This window comes from Anguilla rostrata, chromosome 18, assembly GCF_018555375.3.
Source record: "Anguilla rostrata isolate EN2019 chromosome 18, ASM1855537v3, whole genome shotgun sequence".
Taxonomy (NCBI): Eukaryota; Metazoa; Chordata; class Actinopteri; order Anguilliformes; family Anguillidae; genus Anguilla; species Anguilla rostrata.
In genome coordinates, this window is record NC_057950.1 from 17,896,562 (window position 1) to 17,919,781 (window position 23,220).

A 23,220-nucleotide genomic window follows, 5' to 3' on the forward strand; every position below is an offset into this window, starting at 1 on the left:
GGGGTTAATTTATGGATTTTTTTTCTGAACGCATCAAGCAGCAGAGAGATAGTTACAAAGAGGGAAACAGGAAGATGCTGTAAAACCACTTAGCTTCCTTCCCAGGATTCCCTGGTTTTGGAGTGGCAGCTCTCCCAGTTGTCGGTAACAGTGGCCTGTGTGTCTGACTGTAGTGACTATGGAGGGATGCCGGGAGGGGGAGAGGGTGACAGTTCTTTCCTTTCCCAGCCTGCATAGTTGTCCATAGTGGGAATCCAGGATGATCATAGGCATGCTTTATAGGGGTTCCAATGACAGAGAATTAAAGGAAAACAAGTATCTGCAAAAACGTAACCCCCCCCCAGAAAAAAAACCTAGAGCTAGGCCAGACTCATCACTGCAGTGTCCTCCATATCGGATGTGCAAATAAAAATGCAGATTCTTTACCCACTTTCTTCAGGATGGGGAACCCAGAGCATGTCTGGCCAGCTTTTCTGGGCAGTCACTGCATTGTGAGATCCCACAATGCATCAGATCATCACAGGTAATGGGTATCATGGCTCTTTCAATGAAATAAGCCATAAGCCTCTCTGCTATTGAGCAGGTCCGAAGGAGGTACAGTATATCATAAATTTGAGACGTTCTCTAGAAATGCATCTCATAGATACTCAAGGTGCGTGGCCAGACATAAGAGTATTGGCAACACACTATTACGTCTATCCATGGGCACACCTCCTCAAAAATAAGAAACTGCAAACACGGCACAGGAAACCCCTGTTGGCCCCTGTAAACCTTTTTACAACAAGGAGCTAGAGAGAGCGAGCCAACCGTCAACCTGCTATGGGCTGGAGAATCTGTGGAAGTATGAGATGGCATTTAAAAGTGGTTTATGGGCCAAAGGCAGGTTGCCAAGGCCTGGAGAATGGTGTCAGCGAAGGTGAAGGTGTTCCTGGCACTGCAGAGGTAAATGATGCACTGTGTGCATTGGGTACAAATGACCATGGAAGATTACTTCCAAACACATTCATTACCTCATGTCAGTATCTGAATGGCAGTCTTTTTTTATTATAACAGCTACCAGTACATGGAAGTTATCGATTATGAACCATGTACTTCTTCTCTCCAGTTGATCTGCATAAAGACGTGATTTGCTATAGTTTTTTAAATTATTATTATCAGGGTGATTCTCAGACAAAGACAGCAATTTATCTACTGGTTTTGCTGATATTGGTTCTGTGATGTTCAGCATGTGTAAGCACGTTAAACATCACAGAGCCCATATCAGAAAAACTCTGATAATATTCAGCTCAGATCACTGAGCTGGGATGCACAGTAATAAAGACAGCATCATACAGGGCATTGTGTGATATCAGCCTGCCGTGTCCTCACTCCTTTGAGTTTGATCACCTGGAATAACCCCCTCAGCATCTTTCTCTATTTTTGTTTCAGTACACATTCAGAACTAGAGCCAGAACCTTGAGCTCCAGTCTCCTCGAAAGGTTTTTCACAGTCACAACCAGTGCTTTCTGCTTATGGGTCTCTATAATTCTTTGCCCCTTCAGTGACCTATGCATTTATGAAATTCTATTTGTAAGACAGTGTAATCCAACAATTCAATGTTTCAGTTTGAAAGTTTCTAGATTGTTGACTCCGGCACCGCAAGTGGGCTCAATACCAGACCAAAACCCGAACAGTCAGCACTGCTGTGTCACATTGCAGAAACTTAAAAAAGAAAACATTTAAACATCATTGAAAAAAGATCGGAAAATAAAAGATAGAAACATTAAAGTCTTGTTTATGTGGTTCTGTAAAGAAATGCCAAAAAGATGCTTCAATTACTGACAATTTTAAATGAAAGAAATTGTGAATTTGGCTATGGACCGGTGAAATGGTGAGAAACACTTTTGCTCTAACAGACTAGTAAGGTCACATGGGTGCGCGTGTTAAATTGTTATATTAGTATTATAATAATAATAATAATAATAATAATAATAGTCTTGTCAATTATTATTATTATAGTAATTGACTAGTCTATTGCAGTACATTATTTCTTACTCAAATAAACAGTTTTATTTTGTTAAGCTTCCCACCATTGCTTGTGTGTAATCATTGTTTACACATGCAAGGTTTTTTTCCCCCCGACTCATGCCCTTGGTTTTTCACTGCAGGTATAATGGGAATTATATTTATGACTTAGGAACAAAAAAACAATATTATCTATAATGGACTGTTTGAATGCCAAAATTCCTATGTTCTTGGTGTCTAACACTTACCATCAGGTTTGTGGCCAGTTATGAAATTATGGGAATATCAAATGAAACAAACCCAGATTTAGATTATCTTTATATTATACATATTCATATTAATTAGACAATAGAAAATTAAAAACACACACACAGATGGTGTCACAGTGCAGAGAGGTATATGCTTATCTTTAAGTTGAATTGAGTTTATTTTGCTATCATCTCATTGTTTGTAGACAGGAAAATCTGTTTCTCTGCTGCTAAGCAAATATTTACAAAATCTGGAGGCAGCGAAAGCCCTGCTTTCTATTAGAGTCAAGCAAACGGCCAAGCAAAAGCCTGTGGCCTGCGTCCAAAGAGCGCTTCTGTCTCCGCACTCCATCAAAGATTTATCTTTATGAACGATGAAGTCAGCCAGCCTGAGTTAGACCCTAAGCATTTTAGGGCTGAGCTCCCAGCAGGACCTGCCAACCTCCAGCCCCCTTTTCCTCTAAGTAAAGGTGTGGGGAACGAACAGAAAAAAATAGGCAAGAACATGTCTTTGGCTTTACTGGAAGTCTGTGTTTTTTTTCTTTTTTCTTTTTTTGCCTGAACAGAATCAGTCTGGGCCCGGCATGTCGCTGTGAAAGATTGTGAATGCTGAGTGTTCGGTGGGTCAGGGAGCAGTGTTAAATTCTTTGGGTCTCCCCAGAGAAAATGGCGTTAATGGGGACAGAATTCAGAGCACAGCAGTGAGGGCGTGGAAGGGGGTGTGGTGGTGGGTTTGTGTCGGGGGACACCTCACCCCTTATGGAAAGCTGATCCAGCTGCCTTTGACTCTTCTGGGCTGGGTTAAGGCATTCTGATCACATAAGCAGACCTTGATAAAGATCTACACCATACTTACAACTTCTGCAGTTTTTGCTAATCAAACCAGGTTTCTGTGCTCTTCTCTTAATATACTGATTGACAAGTGTGTTTTTATACAGTGGTATTTTCAAGATATTTGACAAAAACCTGAAACAGTATAATAATGTTATAACATTTTTTCGTTTTTGGTTTTATAGTAAACTATTGTTGTCACAACTCTCAGTTCATCTCTTGTACTTATGCTTGCTATCATCTCAAATGCTACAGTGCACCTTGCTTTCAGTCAAAAGTAATTGTCATCAGACGTCACTTTTAGCTTGGTTAGCTTGGTTGCCATGAGAAACAGTGAACTATTGCCCAGAAATAGATTTAGAGCTCAAATGGTAGCAGAGCATCAATTACCCACAATATTGACTCTAATATTTCTCAGTGTAGCTTTCTGCTTGTAACCTAGAAACAGACGTAGGGGGGTGAGGGTGGGGAGGGGGGGGGGCGGATAACTAGTGGGGAGCTGTCAGTCCAGGAGTACTGCTGATGTTAAGACAGCTGCATGTATTCTCCTATGAACCTGCTCTTTTTTGTTACCCTGTTTGTTTTAGCTGCGTCGGACATGATCACTGAGCAGGCCCTCTACGGTCAGGCCATACAGTACAGATGGATGGATGAAATCTGCCATCGCGTTATCTTTGAAACAGATTTCCCTTCAGGTTTTTAAAGAGCTGACGATGACAGGGTAGACCATATACAGACGGGCCTACTGTGACAGGCGCATGGAGTCAGCTAAGGTGTCACTTCAGAGAAATCACAGAAAGTCCCTGAGGTGTGAACACCAAAAAAAAAAGAAAATGTTATTGTGAGCTTTTATTTATTTATTTTGTTCTGATATGGTGTCTGCTTACAAAACAGAAGCATCCCAGATGCCTGGAGCTATCAGTGCTCGGACGGACTCTGAGGTACTGTCAATCCAAATACAAGTGCTGTTCAGTTTTCCTTCAGTTTCCTACATTACTGCCCACTAACTAGACAAGCCTATGGACTGTATGAGACTGACTACTACTGCTACTATGACTAATAATAATAATAATAATAAAAAATAAAAAATAATATATAATAATAATAATAATAATATGCATTATTATTATAATAATAATTGTTGTTGTTACAATTATGTATTATTATGTATTATTATTATTATTATTATCATCATCATCATCACTGTCATCATCAGATATTTTATTGTGCTGGATAAATAAATGAGATGTGAGTTTTCGATGAAATCCAAACCAAACGAATAGTGAAACAAAACAGATCAAAATGGAACAGAGAAGAAAGCATGAACAAAACAAGCAATTGACTGGGCCTAAGGAAAGAAAGGCAGTTACAAAAAATGGGTTTTATGGGTCATTCACAATACCTTAATATGTGTATAATTAACAAGTATGAGGGTTAAAATAAGTCAACAGTTCATTATATTTCATTATGTTGGATGTTGCTGTCATGGTATCTGAAATGGTGTCATCAGATGGCAAATCTCACTGATGTAATTTCTTGACATTTTTTTTAACAGAACACAAATTGTGTCTTTGTTCACAAAGGACTATCGATGAATTACAAAGTGAGCAAGACAAACACACAGTAATTAGAACTACAAGCCAAAACAAACAGAATGCAAATTGTACATCCATTCACAGCAAGCACTCATGAAAAATGGAACAAATGAATAGAAAACAGCTGGATTAATAGCAGAGAGCAGAATACAGTAGAACAGAGTAGAGAAGAGGCAATACAGAGTATCCTCCCTATAAGAAGCATTGCTCTGCAACTCATAGATAATTAGCATTGATAAAGGAAAATTACAAAAAAAAAAAAAAAAAAATACAGATTCCATTCAAGTAATTATCGACAGTATAACAACATACACACAAAAAACAGACCTCTCAGCCAAATTTGCTACCTTTGGGATAGGGCCATTTCCAGGTTAAATATTAATGTCAGTGACTGGAGTATCCATGCAATAAGGATGGAAAGAAATAGCACACACTATAAAATAATGCCATTTGCGGCGTTTGGAGAGTAGTAACTTAGTCTTTTAAAACATACTCCTTAAAATGCCAAAGGGAAATAGCCTACATGTGATCTGGTCAAGTACTGCATACGCACTAATTCGTCATGTGGCTATTCTTAAGCCAATCAAAATACGGAACCCACTTCCCTCCGGCTTGGAAAGGGCGGTGAGACGAGAATCATATCTGCTGGATCCGATGTTGAGAGTGGGCGAATAGGCATTACTGACGGGCGCTAAATCCCAAGCAAGCTCGGTAACCTGTTGCTAGCGGAGTTCATACAAGCTTTGCAACTTTTTCTTCGCTTGGATTCGGCAAAGAAAGACCAAACAATGCTAAGAGGGGTTTGATTGACAGCTTGTGTGCATACTCAGGAACATTGAAGATGGAATCATACTTTTAAATTTTATCTGAGGAAACCGTAACAAAAACAAACCAAAAAAGGATATAGCAATCTATTCAATGCGTGTCATGACTTGCCGGTGTGTTTTCTTATTTCTTTTTAAATGTTTTAGTAGTGACATGTGCAGTTAGCCACTGAATTTATTACATTGTCGCTATAAATTTAGCAACAGAGCGTGTTTGTTAGATTGGCTACACATGGTTGTAAACTGTGATAGGGTGAAACCTGGATGCGGTGCGCACTTCACCGGGAAACGACCGCGCGACTCCGGGCAGATTAATTGGGTTTATTTAAGGAACTACCCGTCATACCGCACCTGGAGAGAACTCATTCACCCATGTATGTGAAACAGACGTGAAATGGTTTTCACTTTTTCCCCGAGTTGGGAAGGGATAACTTAGACACATTGCGCTCACAATGAAACTGTTGAACTTGTTTTGTGTAATTGCCGGGTTGTGGAGAACGCTTTCAGCCGGCAGAAGCTGTCCGGATCTCATTATTGACGGCTGTCGCTGTACTTCAGAAAGACACATGGAGCTAAGCAGACAAACAGTCCGGGTGAAAGTTGTGTGTAGCGGAGCGGAGTTAATGGACACCTTCCATGCCAGTTTTCTTCCGAATACCACGGTTTCGCTGTGAGTACACCCACTCCGCTGCACCAAACACCGACTTGATGGGTGACACTGCATGTGCTGTCCAGCGACAGTAAATAAATGATAGGTATCTGCAATGCCATATAGTTGACATATTAGACCTACATGTGACTAGGTAAGTAGAGGAAATTATTCATCTTACAGTAAATCAAGCGCTAGTGTCAGTTCACCTAGTGTCTGTCAAGCAACATAGCGTGTTAAACAAGTGCACTGTATTATTTTGAATGAATGAATGAATGAATGAATAAATAAATATTGCAAATAATTACTAATTAGATTACAAAAGTGATTTTATGGCTCTGTAATTTGGCTACCTGCAAGCCCCTTACCTGCTCTGAACAGCAGTAAATCACTATTCCAAATGAGAGGCACTTAATCATACTGCTAGGTAATCCCACAGTCATGGCTGGTCTTCTCCGCTTGGAATTTGGATGTCATTGGATGCCGGGGCTACTCATTTTGTACAGTTTGTGGACCATAACTTATTTAATATTTTGGATGATTTTGGGAATCTTGCACATTTGGTAATGAAACATATTCTCTTTTGATGTACCCTTTTGGGTTCAGTAGTTTTAAGTTCCTGATCATTAGTTTTCCTCAGTAGTGCGTTTGGTTTTGGACTATGTTGCATACTTCATATTTATTATGAGACTTTAATTGTACATTAGGTATTGCTGGATGGTTTAAATGGGGTTTGCCTTTTGTGTCTCTAAACAAAGATGCCAATGTTGTTGGCAGAACCTTGCAGTGTTGGTGTTCTCTGAGGGGCTTTGTCATGTGATTCTGCTTGGCCTCAATTACATGTCACTTGTCTCTTCTTTCTTTTTAACTGCATGTTATTAATATGGATTATTACATTCTCCCTCTGTCATCTAATCATTTTTCTTTATTCCCCTGTTCTTCACCAGCCCTCTTTCTCTTCCGTAAATTAGTCCACAAAGAATGATTTAAAGCACACAACATTTTTATCGTTCTTGAAATTAGATTATTTCTGTTGACTGCTTAATTTTTTTGTCATTCAGTCTTAATATTGGGGCTTGGGGTGAATTGCTAACCTCTACGAGTGTTTGATGCTATTCAGTTGACTCGCACATATCTGAGAAGATTGCATGTGCAGCAGGTGCTTTGTAGTGTTGATTAATATAGTCTGGCAGTGGTCTACCGTATAATGGCTTCTTTCTTACATGAGTACTGCTATATTGGGCAGGTAGAAAGCTTTGGGATGTTTTTTCCTGTCTGTTTTTACTGGATGTGACATTGTGTTAGCAGTCCTACAGATTGTTTGAAACAGCAGCTCTTGAAATGGGTGACCATAACTTTACCCCAAGTGTAAGACACTTACACAGATACGATGTGATGGCTCTGAGAAGCACAGTGACTTCCCTCAAGAGTTTTTCGATTGTGTAAGAACAAAAAGGCAGGAGGAGCGCACACTGAGGCAGTGACCTGCTGGATAAACGTGGGTTTTGTAACCCATTAAAGTTTGAAATTTTTGGCCATTTCTGTGGTGACTTTAGACTGCATTGAGAATTTGAGATAATGGTGTAAAGGAAACTTCTTGTCACCACACCTTGTTGTTGTGCAGTTGACCTAATCACTGAGCTCTGTATGCAATATTAACCCAGTCTGCCTCACTTGATATGGTCTTCCCTGGACTGGATGTTGATGGCTAGTATGGACTTGTGTGTCTTAAATGCTGCTTTGGAGGAAATATCAGAAATTCTTCAGGAAGGAGGTTTCTGAAAGGATCTGCATTTACTAGACAAACAATGTTGTTTTTTGGTACGAACTGGGGGAAGATCATGATAATGTCATGTATGAGTTTTGAATCGTATAGCCTATGATCATCTCCCTAACAAGCTTTTCTTTGGACGACCAAGGCCCAATAGTTGACTTATAGATATAATCTGAGGCCTAAATGTGTTCATTCAGACTCTTTATGAGTATTTATGAATTTGATTCCAGTTCTTATGGTTTCTTGTCCCTTGATACAGACAAATTGCATACTGTGTAAAACATAGTGAAATATGACCTTGATTACTTGGAGCTTCATTAAATGGAATGAATACAGCAGGGTGAATACAGCAGGGTTTTGGTTTGTTAGTTTGTAGAGCCAGTCTTACCTATTGCCCGCTCCACCCCCCCCCCCCGTCAAGTGCACATTCACTCTGCCTGTCCCGGCTCACAGAACCATGGGTGGCAGTCTTTCTCATCCGCAGCCTGCCGCTGGTGGTTTCGCTTGAAAGAAATCTTGTTTTCTGCAGAGAAAACCCTGTCTTAATTTATAAGCCCAGCCTTCAGCACGTCCACCCTGTGCGCTGTCTGCTCCACTCCTCTGAAATTCGCTTTGTTACCGACGCTCTGCGTTTGGCTGAGAGCTTTTCCTGCACTAGGAAATGTGACCTCCAGCAACCTGAAGTGGCTTTCCTCTGTTCTCTCTTTTGTTTTCGTTCGCAGTGAAAATAAACAGCGATAAGACGAAAGTGCACTCACGTATGATTGTACAAAGTGATTTTCAAGTGTATTTGCTTAACGTTTCCCTCCGGACACTAATTTTTCTTTTTTAATGCGGCTTTATGCTGATTCTCAATTTGTATTGTGTAGACAGAAGAGGTCTGTTCTGACAACAACTCAGCGGGTACTATTTTTATGCTGGTGAATTTGTTTTGCAAGTCTTCTAGAAGCCCATGGATGGTGGATTCTGTTACTCCAGTAGCCACTGACTTACTGACTCAGTGAGTGTGTCAGTCATTCAGTAAGTCAGAGTAAGAGAGTGAATGAAGGATGGCTCTTCAGTGAGTTGGGTGAGTTAGTGAGTCAATCAGTGAATGAGGAATCGGTGACTTGTTCAGTGAGTGAGGCACTGAGTCTCTCTTCCTTTTCTAGGGCTTATTTCTCCTGTTGTAGTCATGATTAAAATGAAGTCCAAAAAAATGCAAACACACCAATAAAAAAATAGTTGGAGGTGGTGGACAGATTTTGACTGGAGGGGTTTCCTTACTTTGACTAAGCTTTTGGAAGAAACCTTAAAAATTAAACCCCAGCTGCCCATTATCACCAGTATAGCTGAGCACCTGGCATCCTTTGTGTACACTCAGCCAAGTTCATGCAAACTCAGTCTTCAATTGAGCGTTAAACCGACCCCTACCACTGTGGTTCTCAGAGTCATGACACCAATCCCTATGACACAACTTTACCTAATCTTCCATATCCCAGCTTTCCCTGGCTGAACAAATAATTCACCATCTGATTTGCTTCTCTTTCGTCTGCGCTGTAGAGCACTTGGGACCCTTCTACAAAAAGCATGAGTGAGAATTCCACCCTTAAGCCTTGAAAGCACTGCTGAACAGGTCTCTTCAGCCCTGAGCAGGAAGCAGAATCATCAGCCAAAGTCTCCCCCTGCTTTTACGAAAGGACACCTCCGCCCCACCATTGAATGAAAGCGTGCGGCATGTCTCTTCAAAGCTATCGCTCCATGAATAACTGCACACTGTCGGCTGTACGCTTCTCTATGGGAGTTCGATTCAGAGCCCGGCAAGGTCCCCTCAGGGACAGATCCAGCCCAGGCAGCCCTGACCACCTTGTAACTTTGATGCAGATTGTACAGCCAGGCTTCTTGCTGCTCTCCTCAAAGTCCCCAAGTTCTGCTGTTATAAAGGAGCGGACCATGTCCTCCTAGTAGCACTAACAGAGAAATCAGAGGGATCAATCCAGGCCTTAGCCCCCTGAAAACGCCCCCCCCCTCCCCCCCGCACACCCAACCTGAGTCAAACTAGAGATGCCACTGCCACAGGGCTGTGGAACAAAGGCTTCGCCCTGACATGACCTAGTGTCTGAAAGAGGTCTCGCTGTACCTTGAATATGTTTTATTCTGTCTGCGGCACAGGACAGTATAACAATGTCGAAACCAGTCAAGTCCATAGCTTCCATTTTCAGTAAAAACAGGTGCTTATCATAGAGCAGACTCTTTGTCCTTTGCAGGGTAGAGCATGCTGTTCCAAGCACATTCATTACAAATGGTCACCTTTTTTTTTTCTTTGTGCGTTCTTTTATCTGATGCCTTACATCAGATGTCTTTCACTGTGCTTTTCAAGATAGGGGAATTATTAACGCTAGACTGAGATTTGCTGACATTAAATCAGAAGTCATTGACCCATCAGGTGAAGAGGGAGGATTTGCTACTGTGGAGCCGCCTTCTGTTGCAGATTAAAAAAGGAAGAGCTCTGGCTCGTCAGTGTCCTTTAAGTGTACATATGCTGTAAGAAGAACCCAAATACCTACCGCTTAAAATAAAATCACCACTCCTGCGCTAACACATGATCCATGGGTAAGAAACCGCCCCTCATCCCCCCCCCCGCCCCCATAAAAAAACTGCTCAGAGTACTTTGTTATGAGTTTCCACTGCTTAATAACCTCATAAACTACTACTTACTTTACCCCCATTAATGTTTACAGAGACCATTCTCAGAAGCTCCATAAAAAGGGTAAAATCTGTTTTATGGGGCAAGAAAGTGTTGAATAAACAGCACCCTGTCCGATCAATGTCTAATCATTTCCTGTTGGTCAGTATTTTTTTCAGCCTAAATCTCTTCTTACTGGCCACGTCATGCCTGACTGTTTTCTGAAACGTAACATCAGATGACACAAGTTTATCCTCAGCTGGGAACTAATCCGTTACCCTTACAGGCTCACAGAAAGTTCCCGTCAAGAAAAACATTAATTTCCTGGACTGTGTACAGTGGCTCGACGCCTACTTGACTGCCTAGGTCTGACACATTAGGAACTTCTGAAAAATTATCTTCTACCATCTCTAGCTCTCTGGCATCAGCTGCTAGATGTTCGCTGCACAACCCCAAAGCCTGATCCACTACACCCACGCTTACATGAGCTACGCTGTGACTTGCACTTTCAGTTACTGGAGACTGCTCTGCTGCAGACAGACCCTCGTGACCAAAGCCCCTCCCTCGCGTTTCTCACAAACTGCTTGTCAACCACTACTGATGCAACACCCTCTTCATTCCTGGAGTGACTCTCCGCACTCCCTCAAAACTGCACTTACCTGTGGCTTAGTTGTCACCGAGTTGTCCTCAACAGAGGTGCCTCCTTCCCCTACTGGTAGTGCTGGGTCCAGTGCCCTCCTGTGCTTGCTCCTAAAGGGCGTACAGACTGCCGCCTTTGTGCAACGTCACTGCATTCCAAATACTGCAAGCGGACGCATCACCTACACAGTATATAACATACTTGCAATTAATTATCTCGAGTCTGACTTGGCAGATCCAAAAACAAACACTTTTCCCCTAAAAGAAAACGCATGTTTCAGGGCTTTATTGCTTTATTTGTACAACTGAGAGGAATCTTAGTGATTGAGCTAGCAAATTTCCTAAAGTGCAACAGCTCACACTGTTGAGTTCCTCATTCAGAGAGACAGAGAGAGTGAGAAAAAGAGAAATCTAGGGACACAAAATTGAGAGTGGGGGAGAGAACTGCCAGGACTATGATATAAAACCTGTCCTGTGAAATAGTCCACTGTAAACAGCAGTATTTCATGTGACTGGAGTCGTGCTCTTGCATAACAAAACCCCAGAAGATGGAGAAGGGTGGAGTGTCTGCATGTGGGGGACAAAAGGGTATTCGGTGAACGAGAAGCAAATGCTATTAGTCATTTGTTCAGAAATTCCTCTGTAATGACCTGTGAAAAGGTTTTACAAGGTTAAGTGTGGATGGAATCGGTGATTACTATTCTGTGCGGTGTGTGAAATTTATATACAGGACAGCCACTGAAAGGTGATGGCACTTAAAGCATCTCTTTACAAGTAAATGTATTAAAGCTCTAAGATGAATGAAGAAGACAAGAATTTATGTCAAACCAAGCTTGGAAACTCATTGATACTCCAATATGGGCTCATAGTGCTTTCATTAAGTGTGAAACATACAACAATTAAGGCAACATCAAGGGTACAACAGCATTGTATTGAACGTAATGTTGTCTGAGCAGTGCTTGGATTTGTGAGGCCGTTGCTGTTTAGTGGATATTGCTGTCATCAGCTGTAGGTCTGCTGTGACTGGAGCACTCAGTGGCCAGTGTGGGCTGTGTTCGGTGATGTCATAGGCCCACATTCTTGTGCCTGGGCGGCTGTGATCTCGAGATGATAACTGCCAAACTTATAAAAGATGCTCCCCCAGTAATCACAAAAAGATGTGCTGTCTCCATCTTTCAGGAGCTATGCAATGCTTTGTGTGTGCTCATAAAACCACAGCCAACACAGAGTAACATGAGATATTAAGAGTGAAATAGGCAGATGTGATATAGAGAGAGATGGAGAGGAAGATACAGAAGGGGTATTTGAGGGGAGAGAGAGATGAACTTAGAAAAATGGACAGAGTAACAGGCGGACAGAGAAATAGACAGTTTTACGAAGTACTTTCCACAGTACTCATTGAGTGACAGGAGCTAGAAGCTATGCCATCACCATCACCAGGTTCTATAGACTATAAATTCTGCACAGATTCAGAATAGATGGTTTGGCTCCTGGTTGCCATTTTCCCTCCTAACATTTTAACTATAGGATGTTCCAGTTTGAACAGAAGCTTCCAATACTATATTTCAGTGTTTCATTATTCATGAAGAGGCACGCCCACGGACGGAATATCCTTTGCCAGGATATTGCCCGTAGTTACACTACGCCTGTTTGAATATTGATGCATCGGCTTCCGCAGTAGAGAATAAAAACTGTCAATTTTAAAAGGTCACTTTTCAGTTTTTTTTCTTCTTCTCCTCACTGCAGAGGCTTATTACGGTTGTCAGAGTGGAGCTGTGTGGAAATAGGATTTAAATTTCAAGGAACTGCCACTGGATTTTCCTGCAGTTTGGCCTGCCCTTGACTTGACCAATATTAAAGGGGAGTGAGGCTACTTTAATAAACAGTAAAAACTGCATTTATAGTATTGCTATTCATTATTTATCCTCTGTTTTAAAGGTAACGGGGCAACGTACATTATGCATTTTGTGAAATGAAAAAGATGCGGCTACCGCAGCACTGACTTTGGAAGTATGTTAGATCAGTTATGTGCTGGAGTAATAAAACAGTGCTAGAGTTCATGACCAGGGAAGAGAACACAAAAGATCATAAATCTCACATGCCTTGGAAAAACCCAAGAATGCGCCTGAATGTCAGCTGTCTAAAAATATTAAGAAAGAAAAATACGACGAGCGCCAAGGATACTTTTTCGGCGTGCTATCCCAAACCTCCCACTTTCTTCACAGAACAAACACAGGGGTTATTCAAACGGCTGCATGTCTGCTGGTGCAGAAAGTAGCTCGAGCGTTTCAATGTATGCTATGTTCTCACTTCATTAATGCTATTGTAAAAGAGGATCTTCACTCCCCAGGGTGTGTTCATTATACCTGGCTGTTCAGATGCTGCAAAGACTCATAATGTCATAATGGCCTATTATCCTTCCCAGTTAGGTCATTTACAGGTGTTCAGTAGTGTGGACTGGAACTTTCAACTTTGTGTGTGTGGGTATAGTCTAGGTCACCGGCTACATATTCTTCATATCTATTTAATATTGCATATTTGCTTAGTCTACTGTGCAGCTATTATGGGACATTGAATGGTCCTTAAATTGGTAGTAATGTATAGGTTCATTAAGTATGGTAACACCCTAGGGGCAGTTTAGAGTTCACAGCAGCACTGTAAAATGTATTGACTGTGAAGCTTTGTATCTGATGGGAGTGCTGGCCCAAGGAGTGGCATGCTTGTTGCCTAGATGAGCAACTGTTCTCAGAGATGGCTGAGGATTGACAGGAAGCAGAATGGCTTATGGAATTTGTAGCCCTTTTGTAAACAAAATGGAGTTAAGTAAATTTCACGTACAACAGTGGTGTATTGCCTGGGACCCCCCCTCTTTCTGGTGGTGAACAGTAGACACTTGGTGAGTAATTAGAGGGCACTTATGCAGTGGAAACCCGATAAACTCTGTCCACAGGGCTTCCACACTATGCTAGCAAGTTGAAGTTTATTGTATTCTTCAGCTGTGGACTCCTGGTTAAAGCCAGCTAATTGGATGTCCTGGGCTTAAAGCTGATTTATTGGGCTGGGCTAACGCTCAAACAAGAGTCTTTACTGAATACTCATCTGGAATTTTAACCAGTACACATCTGGCTGTACTTCCCATAGCACTACCGTTCCACACCACACCATACCGGATTGCACTGTAATATATTCTTTCAGAAGTTAAATTTCCTTTTTAGTGTTTCCAACTGTGGGCTTGGGACTTTATTCTGAAATGACACCTTTGACGTCAGCTTTAGGATTTAGCATTCTCTCATTCTCTCTCTCTCTCTCTTACTCTCTCTCTCTCTCCATCTCTCTCTTTGTTTTTCTTTATCTCACCTGGCCTTGAGATGGAAACAAAACGTAAGTGGGTATAAATCAAGATCTAACTTCAGAGCTCCTTAATGTGCCTGGATTGCTCAGCAGCTGTAGCAGACCATACATAGCCACATAACTGCAACCGAACATCTCTGTTCTTTGTATTACGCAGGACCCAGCGTGCCTGCCAGCAGGATGGCACATTCTCACAAACCACCTTACTGTCACCCTCCTTACTCTGCAGCAGCTTTTTACTGGATTCATTTATTTATTTCTTGTCCTATGTTTGACCAGATAGGTCAGCTGAGAACTCTATTCTTAGTGATGATTTGTGGAATCAATGTGAGTGGAGAATGTGAAGGATTGTGTTGCCAATCAGAATAGGATTACATGGCACAGTGTAGAGAAGTCCGTTTCATGGGATTTTGGCTAGGACGTTGAGATTAACGCTAGGACTCCTGTAGTTAAATGGAGTTAAATGGGATCTATAATGACCACAGGGATTTGAGACCTCAAAGAAGAGACAGAAATTGATTTAGGATTTTGTGGTGAAGGGACTGATTGTTCTTTTATGCAGTCATGCGTACGTAATGTTAATTTCTCTCAATATAATCTAAGCGATTGGCTGTTAAAGAGGTGAGCTCGAAGCTGCATTACCCCCTCCGTCCTGTAGGGCGGTAAGATGTGAAGAGCCACTCGGCTTTTGGCTGAGGTCTAATTGAAGCTCTCCTAATACCAACTTGAACTCCAGAACATTCTCTGTTTCGTGTCCAAGGTCAATGTTAGCCGATATGAAATATGTTATTTTGGTTTGCAGAGCCTAGCAACCCGATATTATAGAATAACAGCAGTTGGACGATGGAGGCGAGGCGGTCAGAGAACCTTGGTGCTGGCGGATCTGGGTGTTTAGAATAGTTTGCATTCTGATCTTTGCCCTACTTGGTTTCCTGTGATTGGTGCTTTTTGGATTATTGGAGTTATTTTTGCTTTAGTGTGTTGTTTTTTTTTTTTTAAATATATATAAATATATATATATTTCTGGGCTCTCATTAGTGTGTCGGTTGTGTGGTGAGTTAAATGAAAAACAGAAGTGACCCGTTTAGCAGATGGGACTGTTATCTTTCTGCAGTTGCTTGTTTAATTTATAGCTAATGACAGAGCGAATGGCAAAAGTCACGCTGACTTGTGTATCAGAAACATACAGAAAGAGGCATTCTCGCAGCATTCCTACAGATTCACCAGAGGAAAGAAAATGCATTTACACAATTTTTGCACGCCATTAAAATACCCCTTTATGTGTGTCGCTCATTGGTGTGCAGCTCATAGTCGTGCTATAAATTCCCAGTCTCCCATGCTGGAACTAATCGGAAAAACACAGTAAGGGATGACAGAGAATATTTACTCTGTCCCCACCAGACAGTATTTAATCAGTTGTTTTTTTTTTTTTTAACTGAAAGCCACTTAGGCTTGGAGAACATAATTGATAATGTAAGCAGAAAGTTGGAAGGACATTGTAGAATTCAGCTATGTGCTGTTTACATAACGTTCAGTCGTGTTTAGCTGCAGACTTCCTGGAGGCTGCGCAGCCGTCGGACGCGGGCGGGCTAGCGAGGTACGCGACCGCGACTGCGTCCGCGTGTGCCTCGCATAAACAGCGCGGGACCTACGGCTGGGAGTCTCCGAATAGAGCGGACCTGGGACACGCTCCTGAGCAGTCGGGGACGGGGGGGAGGGACGCAGGCAGATAAATACATTGAAAATGGAAGTCCAGAAACACCTTTTCTGCATTGCTTAAAATTCTCTACTGCGTTATGGCACGCTACAGTTTTCTCACGTTTTGTTTGTCCTACTTTAAAAACTTTTCCCCATTATTCTGTGCTTCGCTTCCTCTGTTTTCTTGTTGTCGCGAAGCGCACTGAGCGGAGTAGTTGAGAAGGGCTCTATAAATAACGTTTATTATTATATTATTAATGTTGTATAACCTTAAAGCTATCTTGCTCTAATGAACTGACAAAGAGAATGTTGTGTGTGCAGTTATAGTCATGTGTGTCGTTGACTGATATTATGCAGGATGATGATCAGAAGGCAAACTCCATCTGTTCCTTTAGGGCCTGCACCTGGTGCAGGATGTTGAGTCACTTCCTGCGCTTGTATATGATTGGTCAGCTGTGACCCCCGAGGAAGAGCGGGGCCTAGGGGCGAGTCTGCGTGCTTGCGATTGTTCAGTCATTAGATTTTTCAGCCACAAGGTCGCTGATTGATTTAGAAGTGCCATTTGAATGTAAGCTGGTAAACAAAGCAAAAATATAATCCTCGCTCATGGCAGAGGACATGAAATAACTGACTGATCATTGAAATTGGTGAGAGGGAGAATGTGAATTAGTGAGTTTGAGAATGCAGATATCTGCAATTGAGATAGATAGAGGTTCATGCAAGACGAAAGAGCAGTTTAATTATTCAAATATTCACTCTTGGGAGCCATTGAATGTATGAATATCAAATTAATATGAATCTGCATCCACAGTTGGGCTGTGCAGCTTGTCTAGGTTCAGGTACAGTATTCTCACGTAACATTTGAGTGTAAGTGTTTCACTGGAACTAAGACAACTAAAACAAATGTTCTAACTGATGTCCTTCTTGTTCTTTATGTATGTCGCTACACTGCTGTAAAGGAAAGACTGAGGATGCTTAACCTCTTCAGGCTCAGCAAAATGAGACTAAGGGGATTTCACTGAGACATTTTTTAAAGGGAATTAATAAGGAAGATGCCTCCGGTTATGTAAGAAGAACAAGGGAACATAGGTTGAAATTAGTTACAGGTGACATATAGGCATAGCTGGAAAATCCAAGTTCAGAAAGTAAAAGTCCTCTCCAGTATTTTTTCCAATTACCTGGATTTGCTAATTAGCATAATTCTTCAGCCAGGAGGTAGAAATAATTAGCAAAGTCAGCTGACTGAGTTTATGGGTGGAAGAAACATATGGCAGGACTTTTACATTCTGAGCCCTGGACTCTCCACCTCTGCATGCAGGTCAGTGTGCTGAAAGGCTTACCAGGTCATACAGTGTGGCATAAGATGCCATACTGGACGCTCTCTGGTTTCTCTTGTAAGCAAGTGCATGTTATTTTACTTGTCACCAGCACAAAAAAGGGGTTCAATATGAGCTGAGCAGTGATGATCCTAAACTGTGGTAAGGATTTCAGTGTCTGATATTTTTGGTACATTTTAATTGCTGTTTGATTTTGATTTCCCCGTTTAATCGATTTAATAATTCACTTCCTGTCTACCTCTGATGGTCTGGCCGTTCTGGCACAAAAGACTACCGTGCATCACCCACGTCGGTGCTACTCATCAGTTTTGATATGTTACAGTTTAAAATTTTAATTTTCCTCTTTGTATTTGGTGCTATAATAAGTAATAAAATTCCGGTCACTGTGCCTTGACCTTCTTCCTATCCTAAAATCCATGCAAACACCTCCACTGCTGGCAATTGTAGATGTTAATATTAATATTGTATGTGGAACAGAGAGGAGAGCCCTGGAGTACTGACAGGGAAATTAAGATTTTACCCCCAGACTGGACTAAATTTATCGGTATAAGTATGACCTCCATTAGGAGAGGTTTGGAGTGGGCAACTGGTTTATTTTATTTCTGCTGTTGAACTCTCATTTTTAACGAGTGTATTTGTTTGTTTTGTTTTAGATAGCTGTGCTGGCATGTGGTACACGCATGACTGTGTTAGCGGCGTTGCGAAACACATCTGTTCCATCTCCCCCATTTCATTTTAATTACATAAAATTTCCTTTTGCTCATTATAATGCTGCGCGTTAGACAAGTGCCCGATGCATCTGTTCCGTCGCTGCTGTTCATGTGTCTGCTGCAGGCCTCCAGGTCACGGGCTCTCTGGCTTCACCGTGACAAAGCCTGTTTGTGAGCCCCCCCCCGCTCCGCTGTGAAAAATGCGTCCGTAGCAAGACGCCGCACCTCACACCGGCATATATGCGCTACCCACTCCGTGACAAATCAGCGCTCCCTCACGGGCTCGAGCACCAGTCATGAATCTTTGTTTTAGTGCGGGAGAGCGGTGGCTCTCGAGTGCCGGGTCCGCGGGAGAAGACTTCATTAGTTTAGCCGGGCTTTCCCTGCCCTGACAGCCGCACAATGCACCGGCACGGATCCTCGGGAAAAAAAGCGCAGTCTGACTGAGCCGGTGATTTTCTTCTATTTTTTTCACGCCTCGTCTTTTTCTTCTGTGTTCAATCACGCGCACTGCGCTTCCACGGTGTGTTTAATGTATTTAAGTGCTGTTTTTTTTTTTTTAAAGCACGTTGCATTATTTATGAACATGAGTCACGGTTCACAGTTAGAGGAGTGTTTGTTGTTCAGGCGGAATGAAGTGTTTATTTAGCAGCGGAGATAATCCCGCACCACGCTGGCTGTATCAGGAATGATCAGTAATGCACTTTTTCTCCACGACGCTGAAGTTTCTGTTGACAGAGCCGCTCGCTGTTTTTAAGCAAAGTGGATCGTATTTATGGTGTAATTTTATATACTGCATTGTGATTACAATTTAAATTGAGCCAGTTTGACGTGCATGTGCAGGAAGACATTGCAGTTTAAAGCACATTTATCATCTACAAGATAGCTTTTCAAATCTGGGGTGCACACACCATGTTCTGTGAACCCAGAGGGTCTGATGGCTTTCCTAATTACTCACATAAAATAGATGGTAAAACAGTTTAATGCACCTCACCTGGTATCTTGGGTCTGAAGTCAAAAGCCAGCCGGCTTCAAGGCTGTCCAGGAGCAGGGTTGCAGACCCCTTGTTTAGATACAGTTCTTCTTGCTCAGCTCATTGATGGATTGCACTGTGCATACCTTGAACTACATATTCATTCATTCAAACAATAGAGTATTTTCCTTTGCTGTACAGGTAGCTTGTTTTACTGTACAGGTGTATTGGTGCTCTCTGGCTGTTTCCGGTAGCTGCGTATCAGGTGTGAGTGGGTTTCCCCCTGCCCTGGGAACTTTGGCTGATTGCCAATTAGGCTGGGTTGATTAATTATTTTCCATGCTTTAAAAATACTACACTGCCAAAATTGGTAACATAAGCAGTAAATAATGACTATCAATTTATGATGTGGGTGTCTGAGTATTTGTGTGTGTGTGTGTGTGTGTGTGTGTGTAAAATGTAAGGCTAGACTGCTCTAGCTCAGTATAACACACACTTGAACCAGTGCAAAGCACTTTAATCCTGACTGCTTTGTCTCACAATGGTACTGATGAGAGTGGAGAAATTGCAGTGACTACAGCCGGGATTCGGGTGGACAGACCTCGCTATTTGCCACACCTCCCAACCAAAACACAGCCAGCACTTGGTAACACAGGATCAAATATTCTATTACATTCCAGTCACCAGTTATTCACTTTTACTTTTTAAAAAATTCCTTGAAAAAATATTTTCAGTGCCCTTGTCCTATAACATCCTACCACCTGAATACCTAAACTACTTATCTAATATTGTGGAGTACAGAGCCAAATCTAGAAAGAAAACATATTTGTCCCAAACGTTATGGAGCTCACTGTAAATATGGTATGTCAAAATGATATACTGTGTCCACATAGGATTTTGTTTTATCAGTGCAAAGGATGAGACGAGTGGAGTTTCCCCAGTGATACTACATGCATTTATTTCACTCGCATTTTGCCCTCATTGTATTGCGAGCATAAACATCACGGGGCTTATCTTTTTATTGAGGCATTGGGATGTGAGGCACGTGCTGGCGTCTGCGCGGCGTCCCCTCCCAGCGTAGCGGCGACCGGCGGCACATCGTAATCAGGGCCCCTCTCGGGCCCCGGCTCCGGCCGCTCCCCCGAAACGGGCGCCAGCGCTCCGACCTTGCCGCGGCGGAGGAGGCGACGGAGCTCCGACCTTGGCGATCGGCGCCGGCGCGTAGTGGGAGCGCGGCCCGCAGCCGTATGGTGCATGTAAAAGACCCGCCCGCCTCCCACGCTAGCGGCCCGCCCGCCTCCCGTGGCCCACCCGCTTGCCCGCCCGCCCGCCTGCCCGCCCGGCCCGCCCTGGCAGAGACGGATTGATGCGACGCGCAGGAGCGAATCGATATGCTCGGCCCGTACGAAACCCCTTTAAAACGAGGCCCGTCTGGAGGTGTGTTTGGAACGATGCGGATCTCGTTGGGACTAATGGGGGTATTAATCACAGAGAGTTCTCTCCCCTGCTGCGCACTTAGTGTGTGTGTGTGTGTGTGTGAGTGGAGGGAGGTGGGGTGGGGTGGGGTGATGGAGGTTTGGGGTGTTTCTCTGTTCAAACTGTGAGTCATTTAAGTTGTCCTCTTTCTCAGCAGATCAATGACAGAACTCCTGTTTACCACTTTTATGGTTGGGCTGAGTTTATACTACAGGACACCTAGGCTATATGTTGATGTCTGTCTGCCTTCTCCTAAATGTGTTGTTGTGATGGGTCTCCAACACAAAAAAAGAGCGTGACCGGAGAAAGCATTGCTTAAAATGAGATAAATTACCTGCCAGTGGAGTTCGAATGACTGACTTTCTTAAAACAATGAATAAAATGTTAAATTAAACTAAATAATCTTGCTAGGTAAGAAGTTAAATCTTAGAACCACAATAAACAAGAGATAATGTCAAAATTTAAGCTTATAAAACCCTTTAAGATTTATTGCAGTGGAAGTGCAGGCCTCGAGATGGAACTAACTGTTGGGCAAGCTTCATGGGAGATGAGAGGTGACACTAGTTGAACTGACATTTTAACAACAAAAAGAGACTGAGCTGTTTGTGTCTTTCTGCTCCTGGGTGATGCGTCCATGTAAACTCTTGTGGAGTCGTGGCAATGCGTTCAGTCACGCAGAATGAATCGTCTCAGTGTGGGCTGTAGGTGGGCTCCCTAGGGGGCAGGGCTTGACATGAACTTTTTGGCTCACCAGACACTGTGGTTAGTGGATTTCCAAAGTCACTAGCTGCTCAGTATTTTCATCTGCCAACCGCCCCCCCCCAAAAATACACTGCCAGTTAAACTGAACACTGCATCAAGCCTACTTTTTTCTTTTTGGACGGCTAAATAAACGAAAGCAACTTTGAAGTCTGTTTATGCTCCTTGACCAAGCCATTGCTGTTTTCTGTGTTTGGTAGTTGTGGGCAGTTGTTGTCACTTACCTCGTTTTCTGATCCCTACTGGAGAATCTGAATCTGTGGAGTGTAACTTAACAGTCTGAAGCCTCAACGAGTAGCCTGTACTCCACTGAACTCTATGATATATTTTGATTGCGGCCAAGTTCGCCTTCTTATGAATTATACTCCCAGCTTGACTGACGAGGCAAGAGCGAGAGGGCGAAGTGGATGTCCCAATGGCATGAGCACAGTGTGCACCCAGTGGTCATGGGAGTTAGTATCATGTAGTATAACCTCAAATTGTCTTAATTATCTCAGATGCCCTTTGTAAAGTACAATAATTATTTTTCATTGAAGATGCTACTAAAAGGTCACCTGCCAAGTGGCTAGTAAGAATGAAGGAGTTACAAGCCACTGGCGAATTCCACCCACGTTTGGTGGGTGGCAAGGTGGTAATGTCAAGCCCTGCTTGGGGGGGTCAGACAATTCAGGCAACCGTGCCCTCCCCCTGGCAGACAGGGTTCCAGTAAGCAGGGTGCCTGCTCACCGGCATCTATCCTGTAAGATTTCTGCATCAGCTACCTCTGCTGCACATTCTTTTGGTGCAGTTAGCGCAGTCGCCTGACTGGCAGAGTGACGGAGCATTAACTCTTTTTAATTCTCCGCCTCAAAGTCCGCTGGACGCATCGCTCAGAAGAAGCGAGGGAAACGCGCGTCTTTTAAAACATGTGTATTGTAAATGCGTATAATGTCCATTTCCTTTCCATTTATTTGTTAAAGTTGTACGAGAGATTGTCAGTATATATCAAACAAAACCAGGGCAATAATATCTACAGGTTTATATTTAAAAAATGAAAACCTTACATTTTACCGTGTTAATAACTGCAAACTGTTTATATGCATTTTAACGGGCGCACACATTAAGTTCTATTTCCAGTACGCTATGTTAATGTTCGGTTATATCATAGAACATCTCAAACTTTCTGTAGTAAGGAAATCCCGGTTAAACTCACGGTAGCAGATAAGTTATAATATTCCTAATATCACTCTGAATTTATCTCCTTCTCTCTTTCTGAAGGGTCCTCGGCCATAACAAGATCTCCTTGCTGAAAAACGGCTCCTTCTTGGGTCTTTCATACCTGGAGAGACTGTAAGTAATTGATCTTTTTACTTTTTTTTTATTTCATTGAGTGAGCTATTACTTTTGCCATTATGTGGCTATGCACAAAGTCCTTTCAGCTCTCATAAAATCAGCTGCAGTCCTCTTGCTGTTGAAATAATCCCACATTTAAAACTTTCTGGAGAATAAGAGGAAAAGGGAGAGGGTGAGGGAGGGGTTTTGACGGGCCCAGTGATCTTTGGAGAAATGGACATGTGGGTAATTTAATTCCGCCCTGGGTTAAGAATTCACTATTTTCTCACCTGTGTCCACTTCTTAATCGCTTGTTTATTTCCCCTCCTCTTTGTGTCAGTGGCTTTCAATAGGCGTGTGCAGTCTGACTGTATTT

At 42.5% G+C, this 23,220-nt stretch overlaps 1 protein-coding gene across 4 annotated transcripts in view; it reads left to right on the forward strand.

Moving 5' to 3' along the window:
- The first annotated feature begins 5,298 nt into the window (after positions 1-5,298).
- LOC135244453 (adhesion G protein-coupled receptor A1) overlaps positions 5,299-23,220 on the forward strand; it is a 100,042-nt gene continuing 82,120 nt past the window's right edge. For 2 of the 4 annotated variants that reach the window (XM_064316740.1, XM_064316744.1), the window contains exons 1-2: positions 5,299-6,172; positions 22,791-22,862. In XM_064316740.1, coding sequence (XP_064172810.1) covers positions 5,955-6,172; positions 22,791-22,862 — 290 coding nt within the window. In that variant the 5' untranslated portion in view covers positions 5,299-5,954. The remainder of the gene's footprint in view (positions 6,173-22,790; positions 22,863-23,220) is intronic. The other 2 variants (XM_064316741.1, XM_064316742.1) reach the window with 2 other exon arrangements.